The 17,335-nt window shown below is 52.0% G+C and overlaps 1 protein-coding gene across 1 annotated transcript; it reads right to left on the reverse strand.

Moving 5' to 3' along the window:
• Positions 1 to 1,103: 1,103 nt before the first annotated feature.
• Positions 1,104 to 11,807, reverse strand: LOC119102745 (chaoptin). Its single transcript, XM_037226203.1, has 8 exons — positions 11,661 to 11,807; positions 8,500 to 10,596; positions 8,079 to 8,179; positions 5,217 to 5,412; positions 4,942 to 5,030; positions 3,410 to 3,614; positions 2,367 to 2,595; positions 1,104 to 2,179 (listed from the first exon to the last, which is right to left on the reverse strand). Exons 2-8 carry the CDS (start codon positions 10,571 to 10,573, stop codon positions 1,861 to 1,863), a joined length of 3,213 nt encoding a protein of 1,070 aa, XP_037082098.1. The 5' UTR covers positions 10,574 to 10,596; positions 11,661 to 11,807; the 3' UTR covers positions 1,104 to 1,860.
• Between the last annotated feature and the right edge of the window lie 5,528 nt (positions 11,808 to 17,335).

The raw sequence follows: 17,335 nt of genomic DNA on the forward strand, positions 1-17,335 counted from the left end.
CGGCCCTCCGGTGGAAACGCAGAAATATCGTCAACAGAGTACAACATGACTACCTCATGCGCATAAAGGGCACCTCAGCTTGTCTGAGGCATCTCAAATGACTGAGCGTCGGCCTTTTACAAGTCGCTGGTTTGTGCGTACCGTGAGAGCGAAGTGCTGGAGGCTTTACAGTTTAGTCACAGAATCAATGCCAGGTGAGGTGGTCCTACAGTGGGAACGCACGCATTAAAGAACACTTTGTGTGCGGTATGTTGAACAGGAAACAAGGCATGTGAAAGCAGACATCCTTGATATGCCTCCGTTCCACGCTGTTCGCTCAGGCTGCCTAACCTGGCTTGAAACGTATGAAGTAATCTAGTTTTTTTCGCTAGCATCAGCGGCGAAACTTGGTTTAAACGTACTTGGTTTAAAACCACCTCAACCGTCGCCATGGCCTTAATGTGCAATAGTACACTAAAGGCAGAAACGATCTTCACTCGCAGTCCGCGTCACCCCCGCCCTTTGGCGGGAGTCTGCAGACTGCTGATCAACGCGAGTCGTAACATGGCCACCCCGCATTGGCAGCGCGTGGCGGACCAACTGGCTCGCGCGTATGCGTCACGTGCTGCTCCGTCTGGTTGGCAGCTGGCATCACCCGCTGCAGGCCGCGGTGGTCATCCGTGTTCGCGTGCACGGGTCACGTCCTGCTCCGTTTGCAAGGCATCATCCGCTGCAGGCCGCGGTGGTCATCCGTGTTCGCGTGCACGGGTCACGTCCTGGTCCGTCTGCTGGGCAGCTGGCATCATCCGCTTCAGGCCGCGGTGGTCATCCGTGTCCGCGTGCACGGGTCACGTCCTGCTCCGTTTGCAAGGCATCATCCGCTTCAGGCCGTGGTGGTCATCCGTGTTCGCGTGCACGGGTCACGTCCCGCTCCGTCTGCTGGGCAGCTGGCATCATCTGCTTCAGGCCGCGGTGGTCATCCAGCTCTTGTCTGCGGTGGTGACGTCCTGTTCTGAATGTACATAAAGTGGCTGCTCGCATGCCGGTTCATGACGTGCGGCTCAAATAGGAGACTGGATCAGTCTCGTGGTCTGCTGGCGTATCCCGTGCCATAAACGCTGTGCCACACGTTTATGCATTTGTAACATATATTTACATTTTCGTTACGAATTGCACTTGAGCATCTGCTCTTGTAACACGGCAGCTAGGCTGACAGCCATGCGCAGCGGTCTTCAACGAATGAGCTGCGTGGTACTGCAGTCATGTAAACAACCTGGTCCAATAGCACTACTAAATATTCTACTGACATGTCGCTCACTGTTTACCGTCAAGTGCCAGATGGTGTGCAGTGGGGAGCTCGCTAAGAGCATTCGGTATCGAAGCATTGCTGTCGCTGTGCTAGGACTCTATCGCCAATCATGACTAGACGCCACGCTTCCCCACCTCGCGGCTGCCAGCCGTGGCCGCCGACACTTCGGCCACCGCCGCATGACTGGCACCCCGGTCCGCGTGGTCGGCGTCCCACGGCCTCAGATCGGACGTGGACCGAAGGCGGGAGCCCAGTCTGGCCCCGCCGAAACCGAGCCTTGGCCAACTGCGCCTCGGCTCGGTCGTCCGGTCAGGCGTGCTCAATGCGTCTGTCGTCTGTCTCGTGATATTAGGCTCGAACAGTGTAGGAGCCATTGCGTGGCGCACCCCGGACCTCAGGGCGCGTCTTGTGCCACGACTAGCACTCTCTGGGAGATGTCAGGACCTGCCGCTGCGCAGACCCCTCCACTCACGGCACGCGAAGCTTCTCGATCCGAGCGTGCCGCGCAAGCAGCCCCAGGCCTGGCCGCTGCGCTGCCGGGGACGCTGGTGCTGCATGGGTCGTCCAGCTGGCTAGAGCAGCGCCCTCCACCCCACCAGCGCTGCCGCCACGAGTGCGAACGTGGCGCGGAGCGCCGGCGCCGGCGACACGGTGCGGCACTGGCCGTCCACGTAGGGCCGCAGGCCGCCACTGGAGGTGAGCGCGCGCACGCACACCAGGTGTCGCTGGCCGGCGCCGAGCCGCGCCACGTGCGCACGCCGATCCATGTACGTCACGGCTTCCGTGAAGCTGGGCCGCGTTTCGTTGAGCGCGCGTGCCAGCACCACGAAGTCGCCGATGTCCTCGCGTGTGTTGACGTACCAGGAGAGGTCGAGCGAGCCGTCCTCGCGGCTGAAACGGCGGCCGCGTGTCAGAGTGGGCTTCGCAGCCCGCCGGGGGTGCCTCGGCGCACGGCGCGTGAGGAATACACCAGCCATGAGCGCACCACGCTGAGCGTTTGTTCGCGGTGGCACCAGCAGCACCGACAGCTAGCGCCGACGGCGGGGTGTGCGGGTGGTCGGCCGCTCTCGGCGCTCACCTGTCGACCCTGCGGAAGATGATGTCGGGCTTCTGGCGATAGCGCTGGCCACCCTGCTCCGGTCCGATGCAGGTGAGCGTTTTGACGTCGAGCGCCGTCACCGTCTGGCCGCGCACGTCCTCGGGTGAGTCGCAGGTCACGTGGTGCCACGGCGAGCTCGGGTCGAAGATGCGGTCATCCATCCAGTAGCGCAGCGGGCGCAGGCTGCAGTCGCAGCGCATCTGGTTTCCTGGCGATGGGGAAAGGAGTCACCTGCGCGCCACGGGAGACGCGCGCGTGTTGGATGTGGTCCCGGGCATGATAGTGGGAGATTTGCCGTTCTCATGAACTCTACTAAGCACCCCCATTTTAAATCACGCTAGTCGAATGCAATCGCTTCAGGCCGTCAATGCCCGGTAATGCACTTCGTAGTTAACAAACCAATAAGATAAACGTTATTACCGATAGCAGGGACTAAACAGTGAAACCTGTTTCAAGGTCAAAGCAGACAACAACAAACAAAAAAACTGTCGCAAGTTTAACAAGGTACTCGTGTGTCTCCTTGTAACACGCTCGTAACACTCAGGGCACGAAAATGTATGTTTCATAACATGTCAACGTACATGACTTGCCAATTCAAGAGCATGCCAGAAATGGCATGTACTCAAAGACGTGCTTATATCCCAACAATGGCACGGACTCTTAGGAACTTTCACCACACTCTAAGACTTTCAGCGTGGTCGTGGAAACGTTTCAATTGTGGCACCAACGGGACGTAATAGTATCGCATGTTTTGTGCAAGAAAACAACTACTTCATGCTTGCTCATGCGCGTTAGGTACAGCAAAAAGCCGGTTTGACCATCATTTGTTACCTGTGTCCTGCACACCAGTGAACCATTCAGATTATTGACCTTTTGGCCTTTTCTGCGCGCCATTTTCAAATGGCCGCAAAGCCAATGATCTGCGCCGAGGGACGCCTCCACTGAACTGACAGCCTGCCATTATGATCTCTGGAATGATGGACGACCGCCACTCCAGCGGCCGTCACCCCAGATCATTTAGCGATCATCTGTTTTTTTGGTCAGCGCAGCGTACCGTGGTATAGTACGCGCGTGCCATTCTCGATCCATGGCATGAGCTGGTCGTAGAAGCGACGGATCCGATTGTGTGAGACGTCGAGCAGCGTGAGGTTCTTCATTGTGGACAGCGCCTCCATCGGCAGCATGAGCAAGAAGTTGTGGCTCAGCTTCAGCTTCAGCATGGACTGGCTGGAAAGGGCGGAAATTCACGAGCATGACATCGCAGATACGAGACGCTTGTTCTGACATGTGAAATTATAGTTTACGATGTGGCATGAGTCTAGTAAGCTTGAATGAACTGGCCCGAAACTGCCAACGCCAATGGAATGTGCAGCCTGCTGAGCCTTCGGCAGACAGGTGGGGCAACACCTGTCCAACTCATACAGTCCACGTATAAAGAGGATGCATGTACCCGTGGGCGTTCCGAGCCCATACGGTCCGCGTATGACGGAGGTGCGTGCACCCGCAAGCCTTCCGAGCCGGAGCCCCTAGGCTATGCGGTATGGATAGAAAACCCGAGGGGCATGCTACTCAATCGCATGATCAAGTCCGTTGTCAACCCCACGCGGTCAATTGTGACCTTCCCGGTCCAGGCAATAGTTACGCAGTAAAGCAAGTTGCAGACCTATCTGCGGTCAACTAGGTCATCTTTCTAGCGGAAAGACCACAAATTGGTTTCCGATCGGTGAGTGCAAAAGGTAGTCTGAAATCGGTCATAGACAAAAGATCTTGCCTGTGTAAGGGTGTTTTTATTCAGCCGCCCCAGTTTTGGTGGGCCAGAGTTTTCTGGCCGCGCCAAAGCTGGCGTAGCGGAGTAAAAGCATACTTACATTAGCATCAACATACCTAGCTAGAAAAAAACACAAGAGATCATGCTACGCATAGGCTTCAATTGACCTTAAAGGCTGATAAACTTACTTCAGTCATAAAATACTACCGAAAATGTTACCAGGAATGGCGCGAAGAACTCACTAGTTTCACTAGAGTTGCTCTGTTTAAGGGCGACGCAGTACATAGCAGCTGTCAGGGCACAAATTTCACTTTACCCTTTTTAATGCGCATAACGAACGCGGCATTGTCCACTCAGCATCCAAACGCGCCAAGAGGTGGCACAAACTGCAGTCTTGTATCGGCTGGCCAGGCGGGGAGGATTGTTACACTCACATGCAGGGGTGGGCTTTGGCGGCATCGGTGACATACCGAGTGGCAAGGTGTAATTAGGGCGTGCTTCACACAGTTTGCTGGGAGCACCGCAATTTTCTCCTCAGCAGGAAGCACGGCTCGCACCAAAAATGGCTGATATGAACAAACATTGACATCAGAAGATGACTCGCTCTCGTGACTCAGCCGATGGGGCGCGGCACACCCGCGCGCTGGAAAGGCCATTTAACTCGCGTCATTTGACCATGTGAACTCGCGTCCCAGAAAGAGCTCTCGGCTGTTGGAATCATCAAATGTGACCGGCTGGCAACTGCCATCGCACAGCTATGCTATGATGTTGTTAGATGATACGTACATTTGGTCCGATGGAGTTCTCAGGGAAGTGAGTCAGTTGGTTGTGGGACAGGTCCAGTTCCTGCAGCTTTGTCAGGTTACCCATAACATCTGTGAACGGAGCCGACGGGATCCAGTCATACACCCGTCAACACTTCATATGAGACAGCTCACCTGCATTTCGCTGGCGTTTGAACATCTCTCACAATATGTCACATGTCTAACAGAAAGTGTGACCAACTAGCTATTGTAGTCTGGTGGTTCATGCTCAGACATAAACGCAGAGCGGCGCCTCACACTGTCTGGTCTCGATGAGTGAGTTGTTGGCCAAACTGAGCTTCTTCAAGTCCTTCAGGCCTGTGGTGAAGTCACGGCCGATGACGGCCATCCTGTTGGAAGAGAGGTCCAACTCCTCCAGACGATACGGCACCCACTTGCTGTACGGAAACGTCTTCTTGTGGATCTGCGAGATCTTGTTGTAGGACAGGTTCAGCTGCGGCAGACCAATGGGGCCGCATGAGACACACCGTCCGGCGTGTCTGTTCGCCGATCGGGTCATAACACATCGCACACACAATGTGATGGCCCTTGGACAGAAGCTCGGTCCAGTTTCGTCATTTGCTAATGGGCGAGGAGAACTTTTCACCTCTCATTCTGCTGCGTAATGAATAACGAATAGATGTGCCGATGTGATGAAACGCTGTTGAAGGAGGTCGGTGCCCGACCGAGACGTATGGTACGCACTATCGACAAGCGACGCAGCGGCGAGCTTCTCACGAACGGCACTGGGTGAAGCATTAACGAACCCGGCACTGCCCCATAATAGATCACTGCACACCATTGCCAGTGGCCTGGTTTGGTGATGCCGCGGTGAGTGTGGATGGACTAGTCGCAGTTTCGGCAAGATTACGCCATCACATAACACAGGCGCTTAGCTCCTCCAGGCACGTGACCTAGGCCAATGGTGGTTTGTGTCGCCTGCGTTGACTGTCCGGCAGTAGCCATAAATTTGGATATGTCTTGTCGTTTCTTCTAATGGGCTGTTTTCAAGAAGAATTCGAATTTTGTGACATTATGGCATGGCCACGTTACGGAGGACGAAAAAACTTTCAGCTTTTTGTCGCTGGAATATGGGTCAACATCATTAGTTCCAAATTAGGAAAGATACACAAGAAAAGTGGTGTAAGTATTCCCTTTCGAACGCATGTTGCACAACAAGCGGATGATATCGGCCGCTTGAACGTGGAATGCGACGAACATGGGTACCACTCGAACCCCGTGGTGGATAGGGCTTCGAATTTTCACGGGAGACGTAAGAAGTCTCGAAAGCTTGGTTACTGTAACGCCGAGCGCTGTGCGTTTAGTGCCTGTAAAACTGTTCCCTGAGAACCTCACAGTGGTCACGGAGACCCCGTCGCGTTTTGCGTGATTACAAGCGTAAACGTACCTCTGATTTACATATTAAAAAGGTTCATTTTTGTTCCCAGGACATTATGTTTCGTCAAAACACAAAACTAGCCCAATCTGCGTCAGAGATACCAGGATCCACGCCCCAACAACGCCAGTGGTGTTGGTGTTACGTCCACGCTTAAAAGGGCTGTCAAAATGGTGCTGCTCCAGTGGTGGTGGAGGCCTGAAAGCGCTGACTTCTGCAGTCTTTTAAATCGTTGACAGAGCGGGAACATATTTTCTGGCATTCTTTTTTGGTTTTTCAAATCATCCTTCTTCTGGTTCTACTATTAGTCATTAAGGTTCCGCTTTGTTCCAGAAGTTTGCTGGATTTAAAGACGGCGCATGTAATTAGGCACAACATGCGTGACGTCATTTATGCGACTCACCGCTTCGTTCAAGCGCAAGCATGTTCGACCAAATAGCCTCGGCTGTATCGTGGAAGCCAACAAGGTGATGCATAAAATGGTTGAAAAATCGAGCAAACAAGGGAAGAAATGATATTAAAAAAGATAATAAATGTATAATTTGTGAGTCAGTGATTGAAACGGGTTTGAAAATAAAAGAAGAAAAACGAGAAGGGGTAGAAGGTTTGATAAATTCAATGTCCTATCTTGGTATCACATGTGCGCGCGGGCTAAATGCACCCATGGCACAAGCCTTGAGGTGTGCGCCCGCTGGTTTAGTTTGGGGCCGAGGTTTGTCTAGAATGCGCGGCAAAGGTTATGGCACAGAATGGGTCCTCTAAAAGCCAAAATGGGTACTCTTAAGGCCAGAATGGGCCTACTACGGGACGGAGTGAACCCTACATTCAATGGGATGCCGCTGACAGACCCAAATGGGTGTCTATGGACCAGAATGGGCACTACACAGTCAGTAATGGGCCATCTCCAGGTCAGAATGGGTCCACTGCAAACCAGAAAGGGCTCTCCACAGTCAATGACAGGCCCTCTGCATACCCGAACGAACCCTCTGTAATAGGCCTCCCACAGGTCAGAATGGGCCCTCTGCGGACCAGAACGGGTCCTCCAAAGGTCAAAGATGGCACTCGATAGTCAGAAATTGGCCCTCAAAAATCCATAATGGTGATAATCATGAGAACTACAGAAAATGATGGGCCCTCTACGAACCTGAGTCTCTACGAGCTACCTTATCTCTACCTTAATCCCCTGCGAGCCTTCTACAGGTAAGAACGAGCCATGTACAGACCAGAATAGGCCCGATGGCCTCTCAGAACTGACTGTCGAGGGCCCTTCGACTGTCAATAGTTCAGAAGTCCCCTTACTGTTCAGAATTGCCCTTAACATACCAGAGTGGATTATCAACAGGCCCTCCATATTGAAGGGTGATTATGTAAACCTCTATAAGCTCATTCCGGGGCATTATGGGGTTTATGTAAACCTCTAAAAGCTTATTCTGACCTGAAGATGGTCAATTTTTTATTATGGAGGGCCGATTCCCGCCTGTAGAAGCTCATTGTAATCTGTAGATGGTTCGTTATTGGCTGGAAGGCCCACTCTAGCTCATAGAGGATTATTCTGGCCTTTTAAAGACCCCCCCAGGTTTCAAGTTTGGGGGCCCGTGAGCTGCCCCCCCCCCCCCCGGTTCCCGCGTCCTTGAGCTTCATCTACAGATATCTTAAGCGACAGCCTAAGTCATGTGTAGCGAAAGTAGACGCCCTAGACTGTCTCTGCGGTCGACATGGCTTACCTTTCTGAGAGAAAGACAGTCATCGAAAAGGCCATGCGTTTTGTTGTTCATCTGGACCAGATTGTTATGGGACAGGTCGAGTTTGTTGAGCGCAACAAGACCTGAGAACGGAAGAATAGCGTAAAACAGTACCCGTATCATGCTCTCAGAAAATGGTACGGAATAAGCTGGGCAATGCTGTCCATTTACATTGGATGCATTCTCACATGAGATACGAAGCAGGGTTGTTGCAGCAATAGCGTGACTTAACTGCCTAGCACTGTGGGGTTTAGGGTCAAAATCATATTCTTCAACGTGTTATGAACGACAGCTTGAAAATGGATAAGAGAGATGAGAGTGAGAAATGAGAAATGAAGAGATGAAATGAGAATGAGAAAGAGAAATGTAGTAAGAAAGCAAAGTCACAGTCATCGATAATCACCTTTGAATGCCTCGTTCGGGATGAAGTCGATGTTGTTCTCGGCCAGCGTCAGGTTGATGAGCTGCTGGTTCTGCTCGAACGCCCGCTGCGCCACGTTCGTGATGCCGTTCCGCCGCATCGTCAGCTCGAACAACACGAGTATCTTTCCGAAGGCGCCTCGGCCGATAGTGGTGATGTTGTTGTCGTCCAAGTAGAGATGCTGCAGCGTTGTCAGGTCGGCGAGCGCCTGCCAGGGCGGCAGCGTGATCGAGTTGTTGCGCAGGTGCAGGTAGCGCACGGTGCGCAGCGACTCGAACGAGCGCGACTCGAGGTTGTCGGCCAGCAGGTTGTTGTCGAGATCCAGCTCTATCAGCGAGTTCATCGTGGGCCAAATGCGGCCCGGCCGGATGCTGGCGATCAGGTTGTTGGACATGAAGAGCTTCGAGAGCGACTGCGGGATCCTGACAGCCTTGTCGAGCAGGTTGTGCTCGATGTGCAGCTCCCGGAGCGAGCTCAGCTCGCGGAAGGTCGCGGCGCTCACCTTCTGCAACCGGTTGTGGCTGACGTCGACGTCCAGGAGGGAGGGCAGCGTGCCCAGTGTGGAGCCCTTCATCTCCTCCATCAGGTTGTGACTGAGATCCAGGTGCCGTAACGAGAAAAGCGTGGTGAAAACGGTGCTGGCGATCTTACTGATTTGGTTATGGCTGGCGTCTATCGTATGAAGTTCGTACAGGTCCGGGAACGTCCGTCTTGGTATCTCCTGAATCATGTTGTGCGACACGTTCAGAATTCGAATAAGGGAGAACTTTTCAAACGGTATTTGCGACATGTTCGTCAGGAAGTTGTATTGAAGCCGGAGCTCGGTCAGGTCCGAGGTATCGTCGAATGTATCGTCACGGAGCCCGGTAAGGTTGTTATAACTCAAATCGAGGAACGTCATGTTGTTGCAGTTGATGAAGGCGTTTTCGCTTATCTCCGTGATCTGGTTGTGACTGATATTTATAGACGTCAAGTACAAGTCCTTGAACGACTTCTCCTGGACTTCGGTGATTTGGTTCTCTTGCATATTGACCACCTCGAGATACTCCAGCTCGTAAAACATTTGGTAGTCGATCACTTTCAGCTGGTTCCGAGCGAAGTCCAAAGTACCCACCCTCCGAATGGCCCTGAAAGCGCCTCTCCCCACCCGGGTGATGTTGTTGTCGTTGAAGAATAGTCGCCGCATGAGACGCATCGATCGAAACTCGTTAGCTCCAATGCTCGTCATTTTGTTGTGGCCCATGTCTAGGTAACCCAGCTGGCCGTTCCTGCTAAATGTGCCCCGCCCCAGACTGTTGATCGCGTTGTGTGACATGTTGCACCAAACGAGCTGCTTGGAATCTTTGAAAAAGTGTGACTTAAGCTCCTCGAAGTTGTTGTGCGCCAGGTCCAAGTTGTTCAGTCTCGTGTTGAACTTCAGGGCCTTTGTTGGCAACGAAGTCAGGTTGTTGTAAGCCAGCGACAACTTCTTCAGGCTCCTGAGTCCCACGAACGCCTTCGGATGAAACGAGCTGATGTTCGCCTTCTGAATGACGAGGTCCGTCAGCTTGCCCATGTCGCCGAACGCCGCCTCGGGGATGAAGGAGATGTCGGAGCCAATAATTTCCAGCACGGATGTGTTGGTGAGCAGGGCGAACGCCTCCACGGGCACCTCGGCCAGCCGTGTGTTGGAGAGGGTGATGTTGAGCAGGGTGCTGTTGATGCCGGCGAACGTGTCGGGCCCGATGCTGCGGATCGGGGTGTCCTCGATCCGCAGCGTGCGCGCGGACACCGAGTGGAAGAGGCCGCCGTGAAGCCGCGATATGGTGCACTTGGACAGCGTCAGGGAGTCGATCGGCACACGCACGTTGCGCAGCGCCACGCCGAGCTGCGCCAGGTTGGTGTTGTCGCAGCGCATGTGGATGCCCACGTCGCCGCCAGCCGTGCAGACGCACGGGAAGTGCACGATGGCGCGGACCGGACAGGTGAAGCGAGGCGGCGGCGGCTCCCACTTGGCCGCCGCCAGCGCAGCCGTCGCCGCCAGCGCCGCCAGCGCCGTCAGCCAGCGGGCCTGCATGACGACGGGTTACTGGCACCCGACTGTGGGCAGGAGTGATCACAGTTAGCGGGAACGCATCAGAGATGTGCTTTCAGCAGCATAGGGAGGGGGGGGGGGGGTGCTTGGGCCAGTATCCATGTCGTGCGATGTATTTCGCACATCGCAGTACCGTAGTAAAAACGCTATTGTCTTTCCCAGCGCAGGGATTCCTGTTCCAGAGTGAGGCGTATACAACGCACGACCAGAGAGGTCGGCACACTTGAGTTGTCAAACACGAAGAGGGTCTGCCGTATCGGATATAAGTTATGTCGAATTTTTATGTCGGAGGATGTGAGCTTTCTGAATACTAGGGCGTGATTAATGTGCGAGCTACTAAAAGGGAGGAAAAGTGGCATTACCAAGCATCGAGCGGTGAGTCGGATATAGTGATTGCTATACATGAGGCAGGGCCTACGGCTGTGATTGACGTGTCGCGTTTCAATGATGCCGGATCCTGACCAGAGCTGCAACGCGTGCCTATACACCATCGGCAGCAGTAGAAGGCAGTACATTTCAGCACTGTTTAACACAACTGTTCTGATTCGCAATGCAGACATATTGTCTGGTGTTGTGACATGCAGTGCTAGTGGGAATATCATGCAAGTGTCGCACAGGTTGAGCATTGGGGTGGCCTCAAATGTGCCTCAAGTTGGCTGTCAGAGCCAATGGTCAACTTTCACAGACTGCAAAAGGGATACTGAATGTTCACAGAATGTAAACGGAAGACCGTGGAATTGGGTAGCACTACACGTCTAGATAAAAGAGAAAAAGTTATGACCACCGGAAACCACTCACAGGGGTACAGGCTGCAAACACAACTGGATCGTTAGGTAGCTTGACTGAGACAGGAGCACGAGGAAAACGTCTCACCGACGAATGCCACGCCAGGCCTTGAACTGATAAACATATGCCACTTCCGATGCGCAAGAATTGGCTTTGAAAAGCCACTAAGAAACGCCAGGTTTCTAAATCGTCAGCAACCCGGATGACGCACGTGAAAAGCCAAATCAAGGTCACGGCCCCACTGCAGAGCAGTCGTCGTCTGCTGGGACGCTGTTGGCCCCACCTTTTCAGCTGACCTCCTGTCACAACGGTGGCGCTTCCGGTTGCACGCACACACACGCACACACACACACACACACACGCACCCGATCACGATCGGTTTCTGCGGTGAGACGGCGCTGTATTGCCACCAGTGTGCGCTCCGACTCTCAGTCGCCTCGGCGGCCGGAGAAAGTGGAATCGCCCGCGGCGCGGTTTTGGCCGCGTGGCGGCGCTGCAATCGCCACCGACTGGGCGGATCGAGAGAGGGATCCAAGGTGAACAAGTGAAGCGACCGAGGTCGGACCTCCACCACCGACACATCAAACCCTGATCACGCCCAGCTGAGGCGGTGGGGCTAGCTGACATGATGAAACAAACGTCACACATCGGAGGCGTTCGTTTGGTTCGGAATATTGACTTAGACTAATGCCTGAACTGTGCTGGGTGAATGAGCTATGGCGGTTAGAAGTAATGGAACGCTGAACAGTTGCGCCATGACATTGTGATGTCCTGCAAATGAGGGCCGCTACGCCGACCTCATGTGGCTGTTACACGCTATCACAGCTCGCAGACCCGTGCTTGGCTCAGGATGGGACGGGAATCGGTTCCAGTAGTAACCGGTTACCTACGGATCTGCAGTGACAGGTGTGATTGGTAAAATTTCACCTACACTGTTGGGGCCTGGAAAATGTTGGGTAGTTTCTAGGCAAAACTAAAAACTTTAGAGGCCTGAACCCATCCCCATCCCAGAACCCTCCCAGTGCCTGCTATATGGCAGGATGATTTATTCTTCTAATAATGTAATGACGTCCACAATGGAATGTAGCCATGCGCACCGAGAAAAATCATCAGTGCGCCGACTCAAGACAAATAAAGTGGCATTCTGAAATCAGCGGCGCAGGCAATAGGGGAACGGGGAGAGGACACGGGGGCATCTCCCGTCTTGAGTCAAGAGGTCTATGTGTGATTTTGCAGGATTTCTGTCCAAATCCTCGCGATTCTGGATACAAATTGGTGTTTGCCCCTCTCCATGACTTAGTAAAATTCTGGCTGCGTGCCAGACTGACATCACATGCTCTGTTATATATTCTTCTACATCGGGTGCTACCAGCGAATAAAGAATGTAACCAGACCTCGCCTCAGGGAGGGATCAAATGCTGAATTTGTCTCCTTCCATCTGTTTTTTCGCAAAGCTTCCGTCTGATGGAGCTTCTGGCCCGTGTAGGACCCCCTTTGATTACGTCCTTGCCGCAAATGACCTGCAACATGTGTATTATTTTACTGGATCATGTTCCCTGACTTGTGTACTGACCCGACATACTTTATACGTACGGGTTCGGGGAGATCATATGTGATGCCAGTTACATCAACAAAACTGTAATCGCTCCAGGTTCGGGTCCAATCTTACCAGGGATAGATCACTCCCATTAGCACGGCGCCGACCTCAAATGAGGAGCAGATTCACCCGCCGCATGTCTGGGTTCATGCGGCCTTTGCCGGGTCACCCCACCGGAAAGAACCGCATTGGCACATGCTGTAGAGTGTGGTGTAAGACCTCTCGGGCCGCGCCGCGCCGCCAGACGCTTTGTCTGCCGTGATGATGTCATCGCCGATCGTGCGCCGGCAGAGGCCGTCAGACCGTCCCCAGTGACGTCACACCGGGTCACGGCGCCTCCGACGCACAATACGGACTTCGGGTCCCGTTCCACAACCCGTTTCGGAAGACGCGAATGCCGTTTTTGCGTCATTGGGGCTTTACGACGGGCTCAGCCATTGGGGCTCTACGTCGCCGCCTGCCTGTCACCCTGACAGGAAGGGCGGGCACCGCGGGGAATCGAACCCCGTACCCCATATCTCTGATTTTCCACACGCGCAGCTTGATCCTCATACTATCGCCTTCCCCTCCGTGTTTGTACCTGTGGCTTATGATGTTGCGATCGGAGCTCTCCGCTAATGGTGTCATCATGTCATACCATGTCATGAACCATACCCGGCGCCATTGCAGACATTGGCGGACTGCTGGACAACAACTGGACGGAGTGTGTTACCATTGCAACATGATTGTTTTTGCTAAGTGTTAGCATGCTTGAGCCTTCCCCACTTGTCAGCAACTTGATAGTGAACTCTGTTTCACTAAGCATTAATTACCGCAAACGAATCGGTAGACACAAGATGTCCTTTGCCCGCAACTCTCTCTCTCTCTCTCTCTCTCTCTCGCTCTCTCTCGCTTAGCTCTCCTACGAAAGTTCAGATCCTAGAACCAAACCAAGAGAGAGTCTCAGCTCTCCCTGACTCTCTCTCTCTCTCTCTCATCTCTCTCTCTTCCCTCTCTCTTCTCTTCTTCTCTCTCTATCTTCTCTCCTCTCTCTGCTCTCTTCTCTCTCTCTCTCTCTCTCTCTTCTTCTTATCTCTTCGCCTCCCCTCTTCTCTCTCTCTCTTCTCTCTTTCTCTCTTCTCTATCTCTCTCTCTCTCTCTCTCTCTCTCTCTCTCTCTCTCTCTCTCTCTCTCTCTCGCTCTCTCTCTCTCTCTCTCTCTCTCTCTCTCTCTCTCCTCTCTCTCTCTCTAGCTCTCTCTCTCTTCTCTCTCTCTCTTCTCTCTCTCTCTCTGATCTCTTCTCTCTCTCTCTCTCTCTCTCTCGTCTCGACTCCTACTCAGTTCAGCAGCGTTACCGTGATTTGCTGAACGGAAGTTCCAGTGATGAGCGGCGGTCGATGACGACTGGGGCAACACGTCTCCGAACGCCGGGACCAGACCGCGGCCACGTCACGAGCCGGTCAGCCCCAGCGGTACCTCCTCCTCATCCCCCCCCCCCCCCCCGGCGCGACTGACCGACCCCGGGCCGCTTGCACGCGGACAGGCGGCCGGACGACCGGCGCCGGGTGCATGGCTGGACGCCGCAGCCGGTGAGGTCCGCTCCGACGGCTCCGACTCGGCGCTCGGGCGAGAGGACCGTCTGTCAGTGGTCGCCGACGAAGGACGACGGCTGATGGACACCGCCTAGAGCGTCACCCGCTCAGAGAGTGTCCACCAGGAGATGAGCCGAGATGCATGCCGGGATATGCCATTTTCATGAGCAGCGGAGGCGTTTCTATTCCATTGAACGGCGTTACCACAGCAAGGATTTCCTGAAGCTCATAATGTCTAACTGCATTTCCAGAAGCAGCGAAGAGCTCCTGGTTGGCCCGACATATATGACGCTTGTAGAAGAAACAAAGACTTCCTGGAGGCCCTGAAGTCTCTGGAGTTTCCAGATGAAAAAGAGTTCCTGAACGTTGTTAAATACTGTTTGTGCGTTGATTGCTACCAGTTTTCTCAGGTATCGTCGATCAAGTATGGTATAATTTTATGTATTATATGTATTCTAATTATATATTTATTATAATATATGTAAGTGTGATATGTTTATATTTTAATTGTATAATTTTATATGCATTACATGATATATTTTACATATAATAAAATGTAGTATAGTATTAGGTAGGCAGTTCAACCATTTATCATGGTGTGTCATTGCTTTTTTTGCTGCGAAATGACTGGGTTATTCAAAAATTATTTCAACAATGGCGCAATGGCTTAGTAAAGCTGAATACGACTTCCCTCGCTGACAGACACAAGGCATCGCCGAAAAGTAGTGCACACCTAACCCTAGCCTTGGATGGGCTTTTTTCATAACGCGAGCTGATGTCGGGTTTCTGAATTAGGAACGATAAAACCCAACAGAGGCAAACCGTGGATTTGTATCAATAATTATCACACAATGGGCGGCAAGTTTTATGTCACTTGGTAAATAACTGACCCCCTAAGCCAGGCCAAATTTCAAATTTCCCAAAAATTGAGCTATTCCATCTTAACATGTTCATATGTCCCCAGCCCTGTACGGTAGTGCCATGAAACGAGAGCAAGCGTATCTCTTGTTTGATTCTACTTACAATGATATGTATTGTATGCACTTTGAGCACATTATTATGATGTAGGGCTCCCCTAATACAGCAGTATCGGCCCGCCGCGTACAATCCGAGGGTTCATTGGATGCCGCTGGCGCTCCGTTCTCAGCCCGCGCCGAGCGTGCAGCGCCGTGCAGCGCTCCTAAGAAACCGTCGCTTCTCGGAAGCCGGAAATGCGAGAGAAACATTTTGGCGTCAAAACAAGCCCAGTGAATGTCCCAGAGGCTAGAGATATTCACAGACAGAAAACTTACGGGGTCGTATCAACCCCCCCCCCCCCCCAGGCATATCAGACGATGGGTTAAATGATACGTAACACCTGGGGGAGCTGGGAGTATTTGGAACTACTACATTGAGTTAACACGCGGACGGAATTGCCTTGGGACTCCGTGTGTCAATTTTCCGGTTTCGTGGTTGACATACGCGCCTCCATTTGAGATCTAATCATGTGACCGCTAGCGCCTCGTACGGTGGCCGATCATATCGTTACATTTCCGTTATCGTTCTACATACGCGTCTATGACTGGGGCTTGGCGTGAAAAATAGGTTACCAGGGTGAGATGCGTTCGTTTTCCCACCTACCAACGTATTTATGGCATCTTGGAATACAAGGCACTGAATTAGGGTCTTGTACGCATACACTTATGTCCTGTTTTGACACCACGAGCCTCTGTGGTTTGAAATGATGGTATACACGGCATGACAATTCTATATGTATGTCTAGGCACGGGTGTAGGAACCGGGGCCCAGGGGGCCACGCCTTCACTTTTCAAGGCTACTGGGCCGGCAATGGGAGCCGACTCCCTTACCTTTTCAGAATCGATCAGTGAATACGAGATGTTGATTTATACAGCCTATCAGAACTTCCTCCATACGCACTGGGTAAGATTGTTTCATTTTGCAAACGACAGTATCATTCACTACCATGTACGGCGGTCGAATGGATATATTTTGGGACGAAATCCGCCACGTCTTAGTACCGAAAGACACGTTATGACTGTGCACTGCCTTGGCTATTCTGCCTGCCCACTTACCGTGCCTTCAGGATAGGACCGTGATGTTCAGGATGGATACATCGTAGGCGTTCGGGGTGGTCGGCCATTAACAAAAAACTAGGCGTCTGATGTGACGCTGGTGTCTCACGCAACCTTCGTAAAACAACAATTATTGCGTCCCTGGTTCAAAACCTCACGCGTTACTTGAAGTGACCCCGAGCTCGCGGTCGTTTCTCGCAGGCACCATCATTATGTTATTTACCTATTGAGCATAATGCAGCTCAGGATATGTGTGTCGATAGCGTTGGCCGTAGTTCAGTATTTCAGGAACAAATAGACGTTTCGTGTAATGCCTGCTTTTAATGATAGTTATATGTGCACACATATATATATATATATATATATATATATATATATATATATATATATATATATATATATATATATATACGTACCAATATACATTATGTGTACATATATGCGTGCATATTCTATATATAATTTTATATATGACTGATATGATATTATTCATTATTATTTACGATTATCTTATTTTCATTTATGATTATTATTATATGATTATGATATGGTGATGATATCATATTATATCATCATATACATTATTTCTGGATATTCTATGAAACTCCTAGAAGAACATTGAACGTATCATATCAAGCCTGACTAAGCCAACTATACATTTTACGTTTTGACTGTTAAATGTTAAATACTTGGTTTTCACTGAAAAATCAGTGCCTAT

Source organism: Pollicipes pollicipes, unplaced genomic scaffold (genome assembly GCF_011947565.3).
Source record: "Pollicipes pollicipes isolate AB1234 unplaced genomic scaffold, Ppol_2.1 Scaffold_5724;HRSCAF=6776_pilon_pilon_pilon, whole genome shotgun sequence".
NCBI classification, from domain to species: domain Eukaryota; kingdom Metazoa; phylum Arthropoda; class Thecostraca; order Pollicipedomorpha; family Pollicipedidae; genus Pollicipes; species Pollicipes pollicipes.